The sequence below is a fragment of the Athene noctua genome, chromosome 18 (genome assembly GCF_965140245.1).
Source record: "Athene noctua chromosome 18, bAthNoc1.hap1.1, whole genome shotgun sequence".
NCBI classification, from domain to species: Eukaryota; Metazoa; Chordata; class Aves; order Strigiformes; family Strigidae; genus Athene; species Athene noctua.
In genome coordinates, this window is record NC_134054.1 from 7,902,455 (window position 1) to 7,925,568 (window position 23,114).

The 23,114-nt window shown below is 42.2% G+C and overlaps 1 protein-coding gene across 1 annotated transcript in view; it reads left to right on the forward strand.

The window, feature by feature from the left end:
• The window catches only part of CACNA1G (calcium voltage-gated channel subunit alpha1 G), a 149,575-nt gene extending 126,976 nt beyond the window's left edge, over window positions 1-22,599 (forward strand). Inside the window, exons 30-39 of the mRNA XM_074922074.1 lie at window positions 632-702; window positions 979-1,057; window positions 1,136-1,257; window positions 2,189-2,533; window positions 4,871-5,011; window positions 8,206-8,340; window positions 11,390-11,579; window positions 14,138-14,307; window positions 17,972-18,022; window positions 18,179-22,599. Of these exons, the coding sequence (XP_074778175.1) occupies window positions 632-702; window positions 979-1,057; window positions 1,136-1,257; window positions 2,189-2,533; window positions 4,871-5,011; window positions 8,206-8,340; window positions 11,390-11,579; window positions 14,138-14,307; window positions 17,972-18,022; window positions 18,179-18,826 (1,952 nt within the window). The 3' untranslated portion in view covers window positions 18,827-22,599. The remainder of the gene's footprint in view (window positions 1-631; window positions 703-978; window positions 1,058-1,135; window positions 1,258-2,188; window positions 2,534-4,870; window positions 5,012-8,205; window positions 8,341-11,389; window positions 11,580-14,137; window positions 14,308-17,971; window positions 18,023-18,178) is intronic.
• Window positions 22,600-23,114: the final 515 nt, after the last annotated feature.

A 23,114-nucleotide genomic window follows, 5' to 3' on the forward strand; every position in this document is an offset into this window, starting at 1 on the left:
ATGTGAGTGCTCAGGCCCTTAATAGAGTACTCCTGGGGCATCCTGAAGGGCAATGATAAGCTCTGTGGCATAATTGCTCTGATTGCAGCCCTCATCTAAGCAAAGAAGGAACTGGAGAAGAAATGAAATGCTGTGTCTCAAGGCGGGAAAAAAAGTGTTTTTCCTGTGCATTGGATTCCTTACAGAATTAAAAATATATGTGGTTTCAAATTGGAAATGCAACTTTCTGTAAGAGATGTGTAAATCAGTTCCTCGGTGAATCACGTATGAAAGCGGGTAGCCTGCGGGAGTGGGAAAGTAGCCTCGGGGCTGGGAAAGTAACTGCTCACAATAACCAGAGGAAGAAGGAGAAGGGTCTAACACAGAAAGTCGGGAAAGGAAAAGCCAGAAGGCAGAGTGATAACGCTTTCTCCAAGTCTCAGGATAGGTGATGCTGCTATTCATGGGATTTTAATAGTATCCAAGCAACCAGGAGTGATATAAAAAGGCCAGGGACTAGAGTGGATAGTGGAGAACACTTGACACGATTTCACATTTCTCTTCCTATAATGTGTGGCTCCTGGGAGAGGGACTGAGTTTGTGCCTCTGTGCTAACGCTGCCGTTACCAAATTACAAACGTGTTTTCCGCAGTGTTGAAGTTGCTGAAGATGGCTGTAGGGATGAGAGCCCTGTTGGACACCGTGATGCAAGCACTGCCGCAGGTAACCCACTGCCATATCAAACCAGATCTCCTCTGGCCCAGAGCTAATTTCCTATTGCAGAGGAATGCTAATCGTTTTATCTTTACTGTCATTAGAGAATCACATTTCCCTTCCGAAGCACAGTCTGAGATACAGTCCTCACATTGAGGTCACTTTTCCCCTGAAGCAATTTAAGTTTTGGATTAAAGAATACAGCAAGAAACAGGTCTGGAACAAAAAAATCAATGAATGTTCTTTTTTTGTGTTTTTTTCCCCCATTTCTTTTTCTCTTTCCAGGTGGGGAATCTGGGTCTTCTCTTCATGTTGTTGTTTTTCATATTTGCAGCTCTTGGAGTGGAGCTGTTTGGAGACCTCGGTGAGTATCCCCGTGCCGGTGGAAGGGGTGGGAGCAGTGTGCAAGCAGGGGGTCTCACAGCTGTCCTTGCTCCTGCAGAGTGCGACGACACGCACCCCTGCGAGGGGCTGGGACGGCATGCCACGTTCAGGAACTTCGGGATGGCCTTTCTGACTCTCTTCCGAGTATCCACGGGAGACAACTGGAATGGGATAATGAAGGTAAGAGGCCCACAGAAAATGAGTATTGCTTATAATTGCTAAATGAAGCCATCCACCCTGCTCCAGACTGGTAATGATGCTGCAGCGAGCTGGTCTCTTCATTTGTGCACTGGGAAAAGACTCTAATTCTGTTCCCTCCTCCCAGTAATGCTGTGCCTATGGTTGCAGTCTGCCTATGGCAGACTCCATATATTCCCTTTTTTTAACTTAAGAGAGCAACTTAAAAAGAAGGGGAAAAAATAAAGGGACTAATCTCTCAAATAAAACATGAGTTCAGCTCAGTAATATGCATTAGTTTTATTTTTTTTTCCTTGAAAGTGTCCAGTTACTGTTGTTGGTATTACTTTGTGGGTTTTTTTCTGGGAAAACCCAGGTTTCTGAGAGAGAGCCTTTCTTAGGGGACAGCCATAAAGGCATGCTGTTGTGGAGAGATTTGGCCTATGAATATGCAGGGTGCTAGCTAGTCCAGGGAATCGCTTCTCTCTCCATTTGTAGCCCATGGTGAGTAACAGGTGGCTAAATTCTTAATGACAAGGGGTGAACTTGAGGAGAGTGTCTGCAAGCCCAGCTGCTGTGGGATAGCTGATGGGGTGTAGCTGCACCCTGTTTTGCCCTGAATCTGTCTACCACACGTTCATGTATTTGGTCTCTAACCTGATAAAACATCCTTTCCTTTAGGAGCAGCAGGGTGTCAGTGTCTGTTGTTGCACACCCTAAGGACAATTTCCTCTAAGCCTGCTTGTGGTGACTAACACAGAAACGTAAGGTTTTACTGGCAAGTATTTTGCTATTCTAGACATGAAATTTGCCCAATCTTCTCAGTTTTCTTCATGAAAGGAGAACCCCTTGCAGTCAGATGACCATAAACAACAGACCGAGGTCCACACTGGAACCTCTTCACATCCTTCCATCATTTCCCCCCTGTTTCCAGGACACGCTGCGAGACTGTGACCAGGAGTCCACCTGTTACAACACTGTCATTTCACCCATCTACTTCGTCTCCTTCGTGCTGACGGCCCAGTTTGTCCTCGTCAACGTGGTGATTGCCGTGCTCATGAAGCACTTGGAGGAGAGCAACAAGGAGGCTAAGGAGGAGGCAGAGCTCGAAGCAGAACTGGAGATGGAAATGAAGACAATCACCCCTGGCCAACACAGCCCCTCAGACATCTTTGCATGGACAGGCAGCACTGGTGGAGAGAGACCCGAGAGCCCCCCGGGATGTACCAATCCCATGCAAATCAAGGTGGATTCTCAGCTCTCATTAGCTTACCCTATGGTGAGAATCTCAGTTGGAGGGTGAAGAGGGCTTGACCTGCATATTTGCTAGGGGAAGACATGCACGAGTCGGTAATGAAGGAGTGGGTGTACTGTACATCCAGGGCTTGTATTCCTCACTGTCTGCTGGCTGACTGTCGCGTGGCGTGGGAACCAATGCTCCAGGGAAGAGACCCTAGGCAGGTCTCCAGACCACCTTGATGCATCTGTTCAGAGGTAGAGAGCTTTGCACTTTGTTCTGGAGATATGCCCAAGCCACCAAGTTCAGAGCTAGCTCTACATTTGCTCTAATGCAGAGTTTGAGCTAGGTCCTTTGTGATAGCAAAATCGTGAGCGTAATGTGTTTGCTTTTCTAATGCAGACCATGAACCACAACATAAAAGAGGAATAAAACTTGGCTAATCTTTGCTTAAGTATTAAATTTGTTTTATGTAACCTCAATTTAAAATCCATCCCTACAGTCAAGGCTGTAAGAAAAGATTATTTTAACAATAGAGGAATCCAGAGGGGACTCAAACCTGAGCTCACCAGAACTGGTGGCAAAACTCCCACCAGCAGGATCAGTGCCGGAGGAGGACTGTAATGTGGTAGCTGCTATGAGCTGCAACAAGTCTCTCTAAAGCACAGTTCCTGGATGAAGCGTCAGTTTGAGGAATTGAGAGGTGAGATCAAGACCCAGACAGGTCCTCTGGGAGGGAACTGAACTGGAATTATACAAGAAAAATGGTCCAGCCTTTTTTTAGTCTTAGCTGATTACAAATTGGGTTAAACTCTACACAGACCTCATTAGCTTTTATTACATCATGATTTCACAACAGCATAACTTGGCTTCTGCCTGGGGTGGACTAATGAGTATTCTAATGCATGAAAAACTCATTTATGATCTTTAGTCCAAGGGTGAAAAAGAATAAATCCCTGCTTAAGCTTTGTTTCAGTTCTTAAGCTACTGGAAATTTCTGGTGCCATTAGGAGTCAGTGATGTCTGAGATGGAGTCCAAAGCTGCTCTTTGGCACAGGAAAAAGGCGTTCAGGGTAATATGGGGAAATCCAGACTCATTACATTCTCTAGGAAGAAACAGCGTGTCCCAACTCTTGTTGTACATGTTAAGCAGAGTACTGGCAAACTGTCCTCAGCACTGTTGTCCTGCTTCAGTCCTCACACTGGCAAAGAGAGAAATTGCAAGACAAATCAGTGGGAAGGATACCCTCAGCTCTTCAGTCTCCTAAACTTTCCCTCTCTGAAGGTGGCTTTGGGAAAGACTTATTCTAGTCACAATCTCCAGAGTGTGTTTCTTGCTCTTTCGCTCAAACAGAAGCCTCAAAAACCTTTGGGAGATTTTATTCTGACTATTTATTCTCCCAGCCCGAATCTTCAGGAAAAATCTGATGCTTGAGCACGATAGCAGAGGAATACAATTCCCAGGACATGACCCTGCAAGGACATGTGGTCAGCATGCTCTTTTGCTTGCCTGTTCCCCAGGATTTTTGCACTGTGTGCTGTCTGACTGTAATGATGGTTCTCATTCCATTGTATGTAGCAGGCATTCCCTCTGTGAAAGGTGCAACCTTTAAATTGATCCCATGCTGCCTGCAAAAGCCAGACCCTGCTCTGTATAACCTCCCATTGTCTGTGCTGTGGCCAGCTGGTTTGAAGTTGGCCGGGACAACTGAGGCACCTCAACTCATGCCTGGCCCATGGATTAGTGACCTGACATGTGTCCATCCTGGGCATCTGCAGCTTTTATGGACAGGATGCTCAGCTTCTCTTCAAGTCAGGTTGTTTGAGTTTGTGACCCCTGGATATGGATTTAGGGGTCAAATGTTAGGTCTTGCTCAAAAATGTGGAGAGTGGGTATAGAAACCTTACAGCACTAGTATCCTGTAGAAGTTCACAGCACCAAGTGTCAAGACACTGCTATACCGGCCCCATCATACAGCTCAGATCCCAGAAGTAACTGGTTGTGTTTGCTGCGAGCGAGAATTGTCCCCGAGGAGGGCCCTGAGTGGGAGCAGCCACAGTCCCGGGGCAGCTGGTGTCGGCCCCATCTCTAGTAATGTCTGAGAAAGCTGTCACTGCTCACCGTGATATTACTGCACTGTTCTCTCTCCTCTCCTGCCTCACCTCTCCTGTCCCGTTGTTTATGTTACTGCTATTCTTCCTGAACTTTTTCGTCTCCCCTGCCTCCCCTTCTGTTTTTTTGGTTTTTTTTTTTTTTTCCCTTTTGTTTGTTGGGTTTTATACACTGTCCTTTTTTCTTTCTGTCTCTGTCCCTTGCTTCTTTCCTCTCTCTCTTCGGCTCACTCTACCTTTCTGCATGCTATACACCACCCCTCCTAGGAAAGGCACTTGTTTGATACCATATCACTGCTGATCCAGGAATCTCTGGAAGGAGAGCTGAAGCTGATGGACAACCTGTCAGGCTCTGTGTGCCATCATTATGCCCTCCCAGCTCCCGAATATTACAACTCTGAGAACCAGGTTAATATTCCTAATTTCCTGCAAAGTCTCCATCCAAACTCGATTTGACTGAAACCTTTAATAGAGAGTTAAAGTTCTTTAATTTATGTAATGTAGTCACATGGATTTTGAAGCGTAAGTCATTTTGACTTTTTCTGTGGGAGTTGAGATAATATCTTGGTTTATGATGTTGTATATCAATGCAAGAGGAAAAGTACAGGCTCTGAGTTTCCCTCTTTGACACAGTAAGAAGTTTTTCACTGGGATTTACTGTTCATGAGTGTTGTGGGGAAAATGTGCAAAATCCTGTCTCCATCCTTCAGTGGGGCTCTTGTATTTGGCTTCCTGCTCCTAACCAGGGCTCCGCAGCAATGTCAGGATGTCTGCAGAGCCTGGAATATGGTGTGAGGTTTCCACAGAGCAGAGCCTGAACTGGTGGGGATCATAAAATGTTCTCTACACTTTGTGCCTACTTACACTGCATGAAAATCCAGTTTTGAATGATTTTCCTAAAGAGGCTTCTTGCAAGTGGGTCATTGTAAACTAGATCCTCTTCTCTGATCTAAACTGAATTTGGAAGGCAAGGCAGCCCTTAATGATGTACTTAAGTAATCGTGTGCTCCAGTGCTTTCTCGAACAGGGGCTGTAATACTTGTTTAAAATTAGTTCATTTACTTCTTAGAATAAAATACCTACTTTCTCAAGCATGCTGTATATAAATATAGAGCAAATATTTTCCCTAAATCACAGCAATGACCATAACAATAATTCAAGCATACCTATTTTTTCCTGTAGTTGGAATTGAGCAAATTCCACATTTCTTGATCTATTTTTTTCCCTTTCTGGCTAAAAATAGCAGAAGTTTTCCTGTGAAATCAGTGTGCTTATTTATGAGCACACTGACACTCTAAATTATCCAACTCGGTGCTTCATTAGAGGAAAGGAACAAGCTTAGGTAAAATAAAATCCTACTGCAGGTCTTTATATAGTGGGATAACACGTCTCCCTCTAATTGCTGTGTATCACTTTCCAGATTGAAGTCTATTAAGCTATAGGAAGTGGTTGCCTCTAAGAATTGCCAGAGGAATAGAGATGGTAGCTTTGGCGGGGAAGGCAGAGGGTCAGTAGGAAACTCATCTGTTTGGAAATTTTTTGTCACAATATTTTTCACCATAAAGTGCTGCTGCAGCAAAAAAAAAAAAAAAAAAAAAAAAGGTTTTGTTTTGACGTTTTTGTAATGAAAAAATATAGCATTCCAGTTTGCAATGGCTTTTGCTTTTAAAATTTAAGCTATTTTATTTTTTTCCCCCTGTAATTAAAACTCATATAAGTCAGTTGAATGTTCCCAACAAAATGTTTTGAAGGCTTCAAACTCAATTTTGGAAGAGGGGAGGCTGAAGCAGGGGGTGATGTTTTGTTTACATTTTGGCTTTTCTGTTCACACCATTTGTCATGTTCTCAGGCAAGTCAGGAATTTAGAGCAGCACTGGGACTTGCTGAAAGCAACCTGATTAATAGCAGCTCCCAGCGGAGCCGCTCCGTCAGGCAGGAGCTGCTGGTGTCCACCACGCTCTAGCACAGCCTTTCCCCACACACTTGGGCCCCGGTCGGTGGGTCCCCGTTCAGGATTGCTGTCCTTGTGCTGGCAGCCTTTGTGGTGATGCTTTTTTGGGGAGCCTTGTATGAAGTCAGGAGCTCCTCCAACGCATCTCTTTCATCCGTTGCCAGCGGACTGTGTTAGAGGCGATATCAAACCCAGGGTTAGATGAGAGGAACCTGACCCTCTTACTTATCTCGTCTGAAGTTTTGAGCCTCTCAAGGTTCACTCATTACTGAGTTTATTTCACCCCACTGATGCCATTTCTAAAGTGAGAAAATCCAGCCCTTTGACAACTTAAATGCAACAGATCTGGGCCTCTGTGGTTTCTCTTGGAAGATATATTGCTGTTGAAAGACTTTTCAAGCATAGAGGATAGGAAAAGCAAATGCACAGTGAGAAATGAAAAGGAAACACCTGGGACATGTCCAGACCAGGCAGCCCCTGCAAACGTGAGCCAGAGCTGCAGGTTGCCTGATGAAATGCTGTCCCCAGTGCTGTGGGCACCAGCCTTAGCCATGTACCCAGGGTGGGGATCTGGGGAGGGCTGAGCCTGCACTTCATGGCAAACATCCCTCCCTGAGGTGCTGGCAGCAGGGATGCTGCTCTGGGGGAGATGCTGCAGTTCCCTTTTTCCCCTCTTTCTCTCCAAAACTTGATGTTTCATATTTCTTATAAAAAGAGCTCTGTATTTAGGGAGAGAGCTTCATCAATATTTTCACAAAGATTTTTGTCAATCTCTTGAATGCCTTCAGCAGGGATGCATTTGTGGGAGCCACATCGGTCCAGCATCGGTGCGGCAGTGCAGCACCGTTCCCAGCTCAGGTTTGCTCAGAGCCGGAGGAGGCTCTTGGGGCCATGGCTGGGGTGGCATTTCGGGGCTGAAAGACACGGGTGGTCCATTTCGTAAGACAGTTATTGGTGTTCACTCAGGCCCTGGAGGTTCTTTAGCAGACCAAAACCCACTGAAGGCACCAAGAAGACATTCACTGACCAAAACCAAGCCTTAAGTTTCTCCCTGTCCCTGTTTAGCCATAGGAAGGTAATGATAATCCCACCTGCCTCTCGGGGAGCAAGAGGTCCCCGTACACTCCTGGAGTGCAGGAAGAGGCACACTCCATACCCCACCTGCAAAATGATTCTGGTGTTGGGGAATCTTTGTGGACTCCACCAGATAAGCTTAGGGGCAAAGTAAACAGCATGGTTATTGGGTAGAAACAACTTCAGAGAAGTCAGAAGATCCTGAAGCCTCTTGTATTTGGTCATAGCCAAGAGGATAAATATCTCTAGTATGAAAGTAATGTTACTTTTGCTTCTTCATTTAGACAGAACAGCAAAACACAATACTAGCATTAGTGTATGGTTTTAAACTCCCTCTCAGATCATGGGTAAGCATTTAAGTATGAGCATCCCAGTCTTTTTTTTCATTTCTTTGTTATACTCCGTTTCTTTAACGTTCTGTCCCCAGTAGCAACGTGCATGATGTAGCTTCTTCCACTGCAGGGATATTGCTTTAGTGTCTAGAAGTATTTAGATTATGATACTTTTTTTTTTTTTTTTTCTCTTTTCTAAAAGATTTGTGTCCTGGTTTCTTATGCTTAATCATCTCTCCCTTTAGATCCCTCTAGCTGAGATGGAGGCTCTGTCTCTGGCGTCAGATATTCTCTCTGAAAAGTCCTGGTCCTTAGCTCTGACGGATGACTCTTTTCCTGATGATACTAACACACACTTACTTAATGCTCTGGAAAGCAATGTACATACACTGGTCACTGTATAGTCTGATGTTTACAGGGTTCGAAATACTGCTTCCACCTCTCTGCACCTGCCTAATGGCATTTTCAGTTCAAGCCCATTTCCAAATAGCACCAACCTTTCCCCTGAACAGGACATTGTCCTTAATGCCATTAGGTCCTGGGTTGTTATCACTCTTGTCCACAAACTTGTGAGGAACAAGTATTTATTCCTATTTTTCCTTTGGCATCTTATGTAAAAACTGTGTTTTCTACAAGTAAAATAAATAGTAAAAAAAAATGCTTTTGGAAAGCATCAAGGTTGAAATTTCCTCCTCATCTGAAACAAATTAGTGATGCTGCATAGAAGAGGCACCCATGGGCTAATGAATCATGTGTCCTCTGCTGAGGGGTCATCTACAGCCCTTTGGTTTGTAACGGATTTTTGTCTTTATGAACACAGGCACCACAAGGCTTTTTGCATCATTGGTGCCAGACTGTTTATTTTACAAATATCAGATGGGAATCTCTTTGAGATGGTCCTTGTTTTGTGAATTCTTACTAGCAGTCATCCCACTGGGGGGGGGGGGGGGGGGGGAAAGAAAAAAAGTTTGGACTATTTTGTGTCTTTTTGAATGAAATAATCAGTATTTTGAACCCTGCCTTAACCATCTCCTCTTTGAAACATTAGACATTTTAAGCTGTGTAGCAGTCAAGTGCTTTTTTTCTGCTGTACAATAGACATAACTCCTTTTCCAACATTTTTGGATCATTATTGTTTTCTTTGTTGTTGTTCATGTACCTGCCTTTGGATGTTTGTGTTGTTGATAAATTTTCTGCCATTCTAGTCAACTGTCATCCTAATTAGCACTTATTTGGGAAACATCTCTTAAACCGTGACAATATTTCCCATCATGCTTCATGGCATCACGTGCAAAAGATTTTGTAAACTGCGTTTAACATTTTGTGTGGGACTTTCTGTTTCAAAATTAGTCTGGAGAGCTGGACTGAGGAGAGAGCCCTTCTAGTTCTGAATCAGATTAGGCAAACCTGTTCGACAGCATAGCAAAGTCTCAAGGTCTATGGCAAGAGAGATAGTTTTTCTCCAAAAAAAGCACAAAACCAGGTTGAACAAAGCATCTTCTGAATTTGTGTCAATATCAATGAAGCATTTTGGTCAAAACAGTTTCCCAAACTCCTGAAAAACTGCAAGCTTTCACTGAAATATTTTCTAAATATGCAGTATTTTTACACTTCATTTAGACACAACTTTAGTTGAAAAATATCTCAGAATGTTTTGTTTGCCTTAAAATAGATTTGCGTTTGGATTTTTTTTTGGTTCACGGAAAACTCAGATTTGATTTTCAGTCAAGCCAAAACAACATGTTTTTCGAAACTACCAATGAACCAAGAAGTCATGTGCTCCCACTGCTCTGTTTATGAGCTGGACTTGGAAGATCATTTTGCAGCTATTTTAAATGGTTTTCATGAAGATCACTCATGAGATTTCCCTCAAGATGATCAGAAAGTGGAAACAAGCCCACTGTGGTATTGGATCCTGTCAATGAACCTAAAGGTTCATTAAAGTTTGGGTTTGGATAGGATCTCAAATCCAAATTCTCGTGTTCAGATCCAAATGGTTTTGAATTTAAAATCTCAGGTTTCAGGCCCTCTTTCCTGCTTTAAGCTAAACAATATGAGAGCTAAATAGCATAAACATACTGCTCAGAAGGGGAAGGCAGGGAGGATCGGAGAGGTTCCCAGAACCGAAGTCTCAGCTTTACAGCACAGGTTTCACTCTCCTCCTCTGAGCTATATCAGGAGACTGCAGTCTCTCTCATCTAGGCTGTATCCAGGCTATACCCAAATCAGCAGGTTCCTGAGGACTGAAACTAATGCTGCAAGACAGTGCAGATCCATTTCCTTCATTAAATTTACAACACTGGTCTTCCTTTTTTTTTTTTTTTTTCCTTTTCTTCTTTTATCCACATTTTTTTCCTTTTTGCAACTTCCTTTTAATCTCATCGTGTTTCTTTCCAAACAAAATGCCATAATAAAATTTTATTTTTATGAGTGAAGGATAAAACTGGGAAAAAAAATCTCTATGTTTATTTCAGAAAACTTGTAATGCACTGAGTGAAGGGAATATTTGTCAGAAAATAAGATTTAAAGTTTTACAAAAATGATCAGCAATATACTGTATCAGACTACAATGTCACAACTTATTTCTGTGTTTTTCAATGGAGACCTTTCAAAGATGAAATAATTCTTTCATTAGAAATATCCAGGGAAGTTGACTTAGCTTCCATTTTTGCTAATATTGTCCAATACAATAACATCCAAAAACATTTCTGGAATGGAGATATTTTCTTATGAAATCAGACCTGAATCCACCTCAGTCTATTTTGCCTCTGGTGCTGCCTATTCCAAGAGAGTCTTTGGCTGTAAAAACTCTGCAGTCAACATATATACAATAACCTTCGCTTGCATTAGATCCTTTCTAATTAGAGAATGGCTTTAGCCCTGAAGCAGTAGGTTTAGATATCCCTTTCAATAAAATAGGTTTAGTTATTCATTGTGTGAGAAGAAAAACCAATAAAATTGTGCTGGGAGCCAGAATAGAGAATATTTTCTGTAAACCAGTTTTATTTTGGTTTTTTCCTTTCATTTTTAGAAAAGGAAACTACTCACCTTTGCAAAAGTCTGACTTGCTGATGAGGGCACATAGAGAGACCTTTACTGTTATTGCAGAGGATCAAAGTTATGCAAAGCATGTGACCTTTGCTGGCCTTGAGGCATGATGCCTTCTTTGCATATCCCTGAAATAGTCATGGTTTATTACTGCAGTGCTGCTTCCTCTGTTTCTGTGGTTCATTCTGTGTGACAATTTATTGACAATACAAAATGAGGGGTATAGCTTCCTGGTAGATCCATTCGTGCAACTTGTACATACTGACGATGTGCATGCCCATCGTGCCATACTGATTGCAATGGCTGTCGCTAGCGTTTCTGGGCACTTCTCCTCTTCCCACCCTGTCATGTCTTCCTTCCTCACTGTTTTTTTCCCTGTAGGCTGATCTCCGCTCCAAAGATGACACGCTGACCCTGTCTCCCAGCAAGGACTTGCTGAGTGTGAGAAAGCCTTCGGTGGGGCGCACCCACTCTTTGCCAAATGACAGCTACATGTTCCAGCCTCCGTACTCCAGCCCCTGCCCTGCCTCCCTGGGCGAGAGGAATCCAGCACATCACAAGTCCCAGTCAGGTACACATCTGTCAGCTGGGACAAGAGCAGGATTGTCCAGTATAGCAATAGCTGGGATTTTCCAAGCTATTCAGTCAGAGGCAGCAAACTGCCATCGGTTCCCAGTGAGGTGTTGGTGACCAGACCTGGGGAATGGCTTGGCAAAGACCCTCCACAACTTACGAAGTCCAGGCTCTTAAAGAAAACTCCTTTCCTCTGAGCGTTTTGGCAGTGTGACAGTGAGCAGTGGGCCTGGCTCAAGGCTGACTGTCCCCCTGCATGGTTCCCTGAAGGTTACAGTCCATACAGCCTGGGCTCCATCCATCTCACCTGAGCTAGCTATGGCCCCAGAGCAAAAACTCCAGCAGAAAAATATTTCCTCATGTCTGTTTTGTTTTTTTTTTTTTCCAGCAGTACCTATTCTAGCAGGTTTTGGAAGCTCTATATGGGAACATCTGTGAAAGATGGGAAAATGGTGTCTCTAAATGCCTGTAAAACGAACATAAATGTGCTGAATTAAGAGAGATCTCAGTGTGAGATGAATGGAAAAATGAGAGAGTGTAGAATTGTCCTTCCCAGTGTGCGTGGTTGGGATATACGCCTTAGAGCTAAATTCAGAGATATTCTTAGATACAGCGTATTGCAGATACCAAGGACGCTCTCTCTCTACCTGCACCTCTGTACCTGTACTTGCAGCTGCCTCCCGGTGCTTATCAATGTGCTTTCATTTACTCTGTCTGCTAGGGGTTACCTTCTGCTGGTAAGTGAATGTAGCTGTATTTAATTCTTCTGTACGTGCCATCTTTTTAGACATTTGTCACAGATAAGTCAGAGAAGTTTTTACAAGCATTGTCATTTGAAAGCCTCTAAGCAGAACATAATTTCAGCACTGTTCAGAATGGTAGGGGATTTGAGCAGATTAGAAATAAGATGTTGAAATTTGCATAGTAATAAGAATTTGGATGAATAGTGACTATTGAACAGCAGAGAAAAAATGTGGACACAACAGAGGAAGATGAATCTGGAGTTGTGAGAAATCACTGCCATAATACAAAATTTTCAAGGTGAAGAGCTGTCCTTTGAAGAACCTGTTTGCACATAATACAAAAGGTACAGCTAAAATCCTGGTCAAATCCCACTGAAGTAAATAGCAAAACTCCCATTACCTTCAGTGGAGTCAGAATTTATTGGTCTGTCTAACAGCCAAGAAGTTTCCTGGAGTCATAATCCCTGACCGTATGAAAGAATCCCATTTGCTACAAGAGGGAGTTTCTAGTGCTGCATTTTTGACCCTTAATTCAAGTGTGTTTGTCCTGTCTTGAACAAAAACTACTTGATCAAAAAGTGGGTAATTTCTGAGTCCCTCCTTTCCTCAAGATTGCACTTCCAGCTTGCAGAACTGAATAGCCCCATCTGACAGCCCTGGCTTGGCGGGGGCGCAGGCATTGCACCCTTGTAAATCCACAGGAAAAAATTCCACTGAGATGTAGGAGAAGTATTTTGGAAAGGTAAAGCTGATGTCTTATTCATAACCACATTAAGCAATTAAACCTTTTGTGTTTTTCTCCTGCTGGTGAAATTCCAGTCGTCTTAAGCAGGCCAAAGTGCTCGGAGGTGGGTAAGGTGCCCAAGTCTTGGCATATGCATCATTGTCCTGTTCCACCTACAATGTCACTGCTTTTCAGGGTGGGGGAAGTCACCCCTACCTGTTTACAGTTTGTAATATTATAAAGTGCTGTGAAGATAGCAAAAGGTGCCAGGCACCTCTAATAAATCACCACAACCAAGCCATAATATTTCAAGCTGAGAAAGGTTTTGTTGTCAGAAACACTGGCACTTGCAGGAGGTATTTGTTTGAATACTCCTTCGTAATGGGGCTGTTGTTCTGGGAAAGATTCCAGGACAAATGAGATTCTCTGGGATGTGGTCCAGGATAAATGAATTGTTTTGAAAAATGTTGAGCCTGGGGGGTGGGGGGGAGCATGCAGAGTTTTGAACCTTTTAGAAGAAGTAGCCAGCAACCACAAAGGGTCAGAAAGAGGCTGGAGAATATGTATTTCCTTCTTCTGGGATGCTTTGCAAAACTAGCCTTGAAAGCTGCAAGGTGCCATTCCTTTTGACTTCACTTCCAGTGTGCATGCTGGTTTTGAGATCCCAGCAGTCAGTCTCCGCATACACTCAGGTATGGAGACATCCTTTTCCAAAGTCTTTCAAAGTCAGCTCCTTGCAGTGCTAAGATGTGTGGTTGCCTGCAAAGTTATTGGCCCTAAAATGAGCATGTAGAAATTGCCAGTCTAGATGAACTTCAAGTTCATAATCTTCTGTTCTTAACAGGAGCTAGTCCCAGTTGTATCAGGGGAAAATGCCAAGAAAAATGAAATAATAGACAATTTTGGAATAATTTATTAGTCAGCGAGAGTTTTTTCCCAATCGTGGAGAGCCAGTTGGTGAATTCAGTGGTTTTCCATGCCTGCCTGGTCCAAGGTGCAGTGGAGCAGTTTTCTCTGAAAGGTCCTTGAGACTGGGACATAATCTGCAGATGAACATGTCACATTCCTGTCTCTTCTCCCTCTTGCAAGGTTCAAAGGCATCGGTGCAGTCACAACCGGTGGACACCAGCGCTCTCCTACAAATTCCAAAAGACCATTTTCACCACGTAAGAGCTCATGACCACTTGGTGAGGGAGAGCAAAGCCCAGGTTTCCCAGCAGGTGCACTCTCCTTCTGCTGAAAGGCTGCTCCGCAGACAGGTAAGCAGATTTATGACCATGAACCCACTGAGGTTTTATATTGTTGTGTTTCCAGGTTAACCATGCTTTCAATTCAAGGAGAGATTTGCAGAGAAACCTCCGGAGAACTGTAATTCTCCTACAGAAATAACAAAAAGGTTGATGTATTTTGATCTGAAAGCCATCCAGGAGCCTGCAAAGAATGTGCGTGATGAGTATCATCTCCTTTGGCTACATGCCTAAATGTTCTCCACGTTGTTAGCACTTTCTTTTTTTCAGTCTCCTTCATAAATGCAGCCAAATGCTCCCCAGGGGCTTGTTGGGGTTAAGGAACTAATTCTTAACTGCTGTGATTTTCTCAGTGCTTGAGAAGACACAGGGGCTGCAGACTCCATCCCAGGCCACCCTTCCTGCAGCTCCTCTGGTTTCTTGAAAGGGGAAAACTGTTTAAAAGGACACGGATATCTCATATGCAAAACCATCATGGAAAGCATACGGGGTTTACAGTGAGGACTGAAAATTAAGATCCTTTTGAATCTCCTGTGTGCTTTTGAAAAGTTTGAGTATATGCAAAACAGAACACATTTTATTTTGCAACTGGTTTTATCTCTGGTTCTTGCCTGGCATTGATTTAAATCCTGATTCAAGCAAAGATCTAAGAGATCTAATCAAAGATTCCAGTCTGGCTGATTGGAAGCATAAGTTTATCACTTTTAGTAAAATACTTAAACTTGTGCTTCACTCTCACATTTTTAAGCATATTTCATTGTGCAGCTGGACCGGGACCAGAGGCATGTCTGATTCTCAAAATCTGCTTTCTTCAGTAGTTTTGTGCCTGATTTTATATACATAAAATAGATCACTTCTATTTTTTCAAAAGCAATTTCTTTCCTGCATGAAAATATTCCCATTTTTTCATCTTTTAATCAACATTGACAAATTAGACAGTCAATTCATTAAGCTCTAAAAATGAATGTGAAGTACCAAGGTTAACAATTACATTAGTCTGTAATACTAAATTGACATAAGAAATTCCTAGCATGTATTTGTTTGCACAGGGCTGGCCAGCTACCCCAATCACTGCTAATGGGGAAACTAATTGATGTCATGATTCCAGTTCATAACCATTCTCTTTTGCTTTCTAATGAATAACAGACCCATCCTTTTGAACTGATCTATCTAGAATAAATTACCATGTTAACCATCTTCCTCAGCCTAATTCTGTTCATATCTTTGAAGGCTTCTTTTTCTAAACCTTTTCATATGTTTAAGTTAATTTATTCCCTCCCTCCTCTCTGCTCATGCAGTGAGATGAGCATGCTCTTGGAGTGACATTTCAGAAAGAAAAAAGCTTTGGGACAGTGGGCAGATATGGTCTGTGGGCCGGTCAGATCCCTCCGAAGGTTGGTGAGGTGCCCTGGGCACGCTCCTGAGCAGCAAGCAGCTCCCGATGTGGCTACTGGGAGCAGTAAGGTTGTTCCTGGCAGCAGGGCAGTATTGCTGTTGCTGTTAATTGCAGTCGAGGTGGGCAGACACTGTGAAACTGAGTCTTAAAGAGGCAAAATTCCCTTTACACCCCGTCACTTCTGCTTGCTCAAGTGCTCTCTGCTTGGCTCCTTTTATTGCCACCACTAATTTGTTACTAGCACATTACAATAACCCAAACTCACAAAACATTTTGGTTTGCAGTACCCATTTTTCCTTATTGTTACGTATATTGCATGTAATTCTGATTTGTTTTCTTTTCTTTCTTTCCTTTCCCTTCCCCTTTGTACCCTGCCTTTCCTAAATCTGTGTATAGATAAATCTTGTTCACCACATACCTGTTCCATGCACTTTCCTCCATCATTAAAACCCGTGTGTTTAACCTCACTTTCCCTCCAGAGTACTGAAGAGTGGACACAGTCCCAACAGTAATGTGCAGCTTAGACTCTGGAAAGTTTGACAATTAGCGATGCACTCGCAGATGAAGATGAGAGTATTCCCTGCTGAGGAATATGCTCCTTGGCAGTGTATTGCACAAAAGCTTTACTCCAGGGGAATTCTACTTGAAATGAAAACGATTTTCTGGTTTCAGGACTGTCTATCCAATGTGTAGCCCACACCAAGCTGTGGCTACTACAGGTATAGAACCCAGTGGGATGGCAGAGGGTCCTTTTATTTTGAAACAAACCTGTAAAACATTTGTACAGTTACTACTAACAACTACCAAAGATGCCTGTATCATAGGGGAAGAAAGAGCTGGTGGTGACTAATACTGTCGTTGCAACACAGGTCGGTGTACAAGCAAAAGTAGTGCCAATAATTACTTTTTGCTTCTATATTCTATTTTCTTGTGGTCGGTGTCTCTTCTCAGGATATGAATATGATTTCTTCGCCCAAACACTCACTAAATCTATTGGCATTGAGGAGACCGAACTAGCTCCACTCTTGACTGTGGTTAGTTGCCAGTATTATGCTGTAAAATTTTAACTAGAAAGAATTCACCAGCATTAGATAAAATCGTATGCCATATTAAATATTCTCTCAACTCTCACAGATGACAAAGGAAGCCCAATGTGCAGATGTAGCCATAGACTCTTGTGTATCTGCGTGCACACATGTGCGTACTGCAGCTGATGAGAGCTTTGCCTGAATAGAGATCATTTGGCTCAAACGATCCTTGCGGGACAATTTTTATATAAATTCTAAGATCATTTTGGGGCAATTTGTCACAAAAGTATTCCTTGGTATGAGGAATTTAATCTCCTTACACTTCTCTAAAGGACTAGAACCAGCTGTACACATTTCCTCCAAATTCCTCTGTGAAGTTTTTAATCTTTTAGATCATTTAAGAGTCTTCTCAAACTGAGACTCTGCCTTTAAGGGCCAGTTAACATGGCTGATTTATAAACCCTTTTGACAAGGGGATGCAGTGCAGTGAGGAGACAAAGCCTTCAAAACATGCCATAGGTTCTCCGCCAGCAAGCACTGATGCTGCTGCATACGGCTCAAGACAGCCAAGGCAAAATGTGCCTTAGGAAGCCTGAACTCAAGAATCAGAATAAGTTGAAATAATTACAGATTATTATTACTATTATTAGTCCAGTTTTGGACTTCCAGCTCCCCTGCTGTAACATGGTGCAGAGTCATGGCTCCAGCCTGGGGATCAAAGCCAGGGACAGGCTGTTGCCCTGATGCTGGTGCAGAGTGTGGTTGCTCAGGTGTCGCTGGCTCTGGGGATCCTGCTCCACATGCTCAGCATCACCTGAGCGAGAGAAGGCAATACACAGTTTCACTTGCACATCTTCCTTCTCCCGCTCGTACCTCGGCTGCTAAAATTATGAAGGACTTTGCTGTAGATCCTCATCCTTTGCATAACAAGACTATGTCTAAGTTTGGGTGGGGGCATTCTGTTTTTGAAGCCCTTCATCGTTAGAGGAGAAAGCTAAAGGTCAACCATTTACAAAGAATGGAGGGTCAAATTCACTGTCATTTCACGGGGACAAACCCACGGATCTCTGAAGTATGGGAGCAGCTAGAACGCACAACACAGGTCTTTATAGGAGTCAGTGGGTCTGTGCTGAGGTACCTCAGCAGAGCTGAGTGCCCTGTAAATGTCTTGCTTGTACTAACCTTTGTTTGGTCTCTCTCTCTCTCATATGGCTACTCCCCTCCTCCCTGATCCCTTTGCGCTCCGATACAGATGGCTATAAGGAACGACTCTTTGGATAGCAAGGAGAATCTTCACACCGAGGTGAGTGAACTCTCTGACCCAAATGTCCCTGCTGTGCCCAAGGAGGAGTCATCAGTGGCTCTGACACCCTCAGAAGCTCAAGAGTTGGCTGCGTGGAGCCGGGCAAGTGTTCATACACAGCAGCTTTCCCACAATCAGTATAATATTTCAAAGCAGGCACCAGCATCGTGTGCTTGTGCAGACTCGTATCAGGAGACACCTGGAGATTCAATGGACCAAGAAGTATCTGAAATAAACAGCTCCTCGGAGCCTTCCACTTCAGAAACTTGTACAGCCTCGAGTGCCTGTTCAGAGGTTCAGCCTCTCAGTCCTAAGAGGAACATAGGCAATACTGGCAACATTACACTGAAGGACCTGAAGAAATACCACAGTGTAGACACCCAGGGTCTTCTAAAAAAACCACCCTCTTGGTTAGACGATCAAAGGAGACATTCAATAGAAATTTGTTCAATGGAAAACAGCCCTCAGCACCATTCCACATCTAGCTCTTCTGGCTTCATAAGTCAGGTGGTAAGTGAAATGGAAGGCTTGCAAGGAACACGGCAGAAGAAAAAACTGAGCCCTCCATGTATATCTATAGATCCACCCGATGGACAGAGTTTGCTACCTAGAGGACCTCACAGCATCTCACCTGCCAGTGGAGACATTTGCTTGAGACGGCGTGCTCCATCCTGTGAGTCCAAGGATTCGATGGATATAGGGGATTCGTTGCTTCCAGACAGTATGTCAACATCTCCTACCCCAAAGAAAGACTTGTTGACACTTCCTAGCTTTTCCTTTGATCAGACGGAAATGGACCCCTGAGTTACTTTTCTGTTGGTGCCAAATGTTTTCTTCCTTTCATGTAATAGAAAAAAAAAAATAATGAAAAACTCTGTATTCCAAAATGGCACTGGTTAAAAAATTTCCAAAGAAAGATTAAAGAACCAGCTGGTTAAAAGAGTGGTTAACCTATATCACGCTTACTTAAGCATATGTCCTGCTTAGGTAAAAGCAATACAATGTGCAGAATCTATATGTATATTATATTTTATTAAATTAATTGAATCTAGTATTGCGGGATGTAGTACATTTTGTGACTAAAGACTCGTTTAATTTTCTTCTATTTTATGTATCTCAGAATATTTCTGAGATAAAGTTGGTTTTTATGAATATTTTAACCTAAAAAATATATATTTAATCCCTTCTCTTTTTTTGTTTTGTTTTGTTTGGGTTTCATTTTGTTTTTCAAAGCACAAAATGTAGCCAATTAGTGCATTACAGAGGAAATGTATCCCACAGTCAGCAGTAAATAAGGATTATTTAATGTAATTTATTCTTCCCCTTTGATTTCAGTGATATTCTGGGAAAAAAAATTTTGGATAGTATAGAAATGAAGTGGCAGTTTTTTAACAGAATAATATTCCAATTTTACATAAAATCAACATCCAGAGTAAAAGCAAGTGCACAAACTGAGGAAGGTACAACATGCTGACAGATGTCTGAAGATGGTGAATGTAGAGCTATTGACTGTACACAGTACTGAATTACGAAAGGATTTTATAGATCATCCACTGATGACTCGCAAAATCATGTCCATGGCTAATTTTCATATGTGCCTAGGAAACTGAGGCACAAAAGCCTGTGGTCACTTCTGAGATGTTTTTTCCAGTGTCTCCAAGACAGGCTGTTTCTTTTGCTGAGTTTTACACCTCTGGAAGCCTGCTGTTTGCAGTGGAGCTCCTCCTTTCTGCATCCTTGTGAGGAGGAGAGTAAAGCTGTGTTTAAGATTTGTATAGTGGGTGAATTCAGTACAGACATGACACAGCAGTGGGCATAAGCACACGTTTAAAATTAAGCTCTTGCTTAAACTACCTTGAGGTTGATTGTATTTAAGTAATTCTTGAAAATTAAAATCATATGCTTGTGTATTGGACAGAATCGAGGCCTACTGCAAGTTATTTTACAGAATATATGTAAGAAAGTCTGTAGGTGCTGAAATGACTGTTGATTTTCAGTGAAAAAATCTGCTTTTTTCCTATCCCTGCTAGTGTTAATTTACATGACCATGACTGTAAATTTATTTCCAATCTATCAAAAGCCTTAAGCAGCAACATCATCTACAAAGTAGATAAAACCAGAATTTGTGTCCTTACTTTATAATATGTCCTTAATGTCAGTCATCTCAGAAATTAACTGTTTACTTCTGTGCTAATGCCCTCTGCAAAAAGCTGTAAAACTGGACAGCACAGTCTGGAAATCATGAGAGGTTGGCCCAGTTCAACACCTCTCGCTCTTCACAAGATTGATGGAAACCAGACAGTAACTTCACTCAACTTCCATGAAATTCCATTGAGATTTACGCTAAATAAGACTCTGCAGGCGTGGTTTGAAGTGTGCGAATAGTCACAGGTTTAAAACTGCATACATGGATAAGCTTGACTGGATCGTGTCTTTAAACCAGCACAGGCAAGAGGAGGATTTGTGCTAATTCTGTCAGTTGGGAGTTTGTAACTTTTTGAGAACTACTGATCTTTTCAAATTGCTACAACATGTTGATGTACAGCCTTTTATCCATTCAGAGATTAGACTGTTACAACTACATGTCTCTGCATTAGCTGAAGTATACATATAAGAAGATGCTGTTCATACCCAACAGCCTATGTGAGGTCTTAAACTCCTTTATTTTCACTTAAGGACATTTGCTCCGTAAAGAATCCCTATTGATTTACATGTCCTGGAGAAATGTAAGGGCTTTCAGCAGGAAGTCAGGCAATCAGTGTATTTGAAGTAGGAGGATTAACATTCTGTACTATTTACTGCAGTTAGATTAATTCTTGGCTGGGACATTTTTCCCCTCTTCAACACAGGCCCATACAGAGACCGCTGTCTTTGATATGCCAGACCAAATCCAGAGTTAAGCCCGTTTAAAGCAACGATTTCAAACAAACCTTTCATCAGTTCTTTGCCCAGATCATATTTAAGGAAATAATAAAATTACAGTGTATTAAGCCTGAGAAATATTCTTAATCCCTTTTTGATTTTACACTCGTAATGAGCCTTAGCTTTTCCTTTCACATGTACTAAATAATTTGGGAAAATAGCTAGGCCACTAAAATTGCCAACCCTGGTTCCTTAATTATTAGGATTGTGTTTGTATAGCTGGAATGATACTACTTGTACAGTTCCTTCCTTACCAAAAAAAAAAAAAAAAAAAAAAAAAAAGGAAGCTTGAAATCATGGCACATGTAGCTTGAAATCATGGCACAAACAGTGATGTGATGTTAATCCAAATGCTCAACTCCAAACGTAACAGAAAGCCTAAAGGCTCTTCTATTTTCAATACTTGGGGTTTTGCCCACTGACAAGGCTTGTGGAAGTAACAAAAAGTTTACATCATACGTGAATATTTAATAAAGACTAGCCAATTAAAAAATACTCTATGATGATGCATTCAGGAAAGAAATCCATGTAAAATAGATTGTTTTCTAAACTGGATAAGTTTTTTCTAGATGCCCTTTTGAAAGACAAATACAAATGTACTGCAGTGCGTGCAATAATATTAAGATAATTTTAAATACCTTTGGGGGGGTTTTATAGAATTTGACTTTTTTTAAACAAAATGTACAAAATCCACAGAAATTCTGTAGAATGGTTATGTTGATAGAATTTTTTATATTTTTGTAGAAATCTATAGAGAAATTGTTAAAAGTCTGCGTAGCATCTTGGGAACAGTAGCAGCTCTTATCTACAAGTTTCTTTTCATAAACCTGGAGCCAGACATACTGTATTACAACATGTATAGCCTAGTTTCAGAGCCTGCATCCAGGTCGCGTTTAGAAATAAGCAGCTAAGCTCAAGTTCTACGATATTGCAGTGCTATTACTGTTCGAGAACTGTACCCATATAAAACATCTACCCCCAAAACGCAGCCCCTATCGATGGTAAAGTAGTCGCATGGCTATCCAGTTCATTCAAGCACACCAGCACTTTACTACTGTGGATTTACTGTATACAGGTGGGAGGAGGATATTCTGCTATTGCTAGTCTGACACATGGGGAAAAAAGAGATTGCAGATGTGTCTGGGAAAATGTAAATTCCATTCTTGCAGCCCCGGGCACATAGAACTGATTTTTCATAGCTCGGTTACAGGCCATTGATACTGTAGATATTTTGGAGGAGGGCAAAGAAAACACTGTTTTTGACTTGTGTGGATTGCACTCAGCACAAGGTGTATTCAAGGAGAAAAAAAAAAAAAAGCAAACAAAAGCATTACCATTGTAAATTAGGCTATGCCCCAGTCTCCCCTTTTCTGCCCCTTTGGCTATGATAACCCATGTACCCTATAACACAAGGTGACTAGAGTAGGCACAGTACCATTGCAATGTCCGTAACAACCTAGTATATATTATAGAACTTTGTATTTAATAGTTAATATATTGTTATACTGTATCAGGTATATAGGCCAAAACAAGGTCTTTTGGTCAGGGCAACAAAAGGTGGTATTCATGGGGAAAACTGGGTTAAAATGTTCTTTTTTAAAAAAAGAAAAAAGACAAAAAACGAGTGTAAATCTTTACAAATGACAAAAACAAATGTGTCCTATTAAAAGCTTTTGAAAAGAAAACAACTGTGGACTTCCCTTTTTTGTTGTTGCTGATGATAGTCTGTATCGTTCGGAGCGGTCAAATCTTTGGTCATGTTTTAATTGTGAACAGTTGGAGTAGGTATTGTGTAGCAGCAGCGGATGGGAAGTTGAGAGAAAGATTGTGAAATGTCGGCCCTCTGTGAAGCAATTCCGTTTGACACCACAAGCGGATCTGGCCCAGCGCATCGCCCAGGGTGTGCTGTTCTACCAGCCAGGCCATCAGTGATGTTTCTGCAGATCGCACTACGCTGGCAGAGGACACCTCGGCAAGTTGCTTAACGATGCGAAGGCTGCCAGGACTGCAACAGAGGGAGCTGCAGCCAAAGGGGAGAAAGGATTTAGAGAGAAGGGGCAGATTTGATCTGTCCATGAAAACACGTTGCTGTGAAGAGGAAGATGCTGGGCTTTTCCATGCATTCCCAATTTCAGGATTTCCAGCCTGAAGCACAGCACCTTTTCTCCAT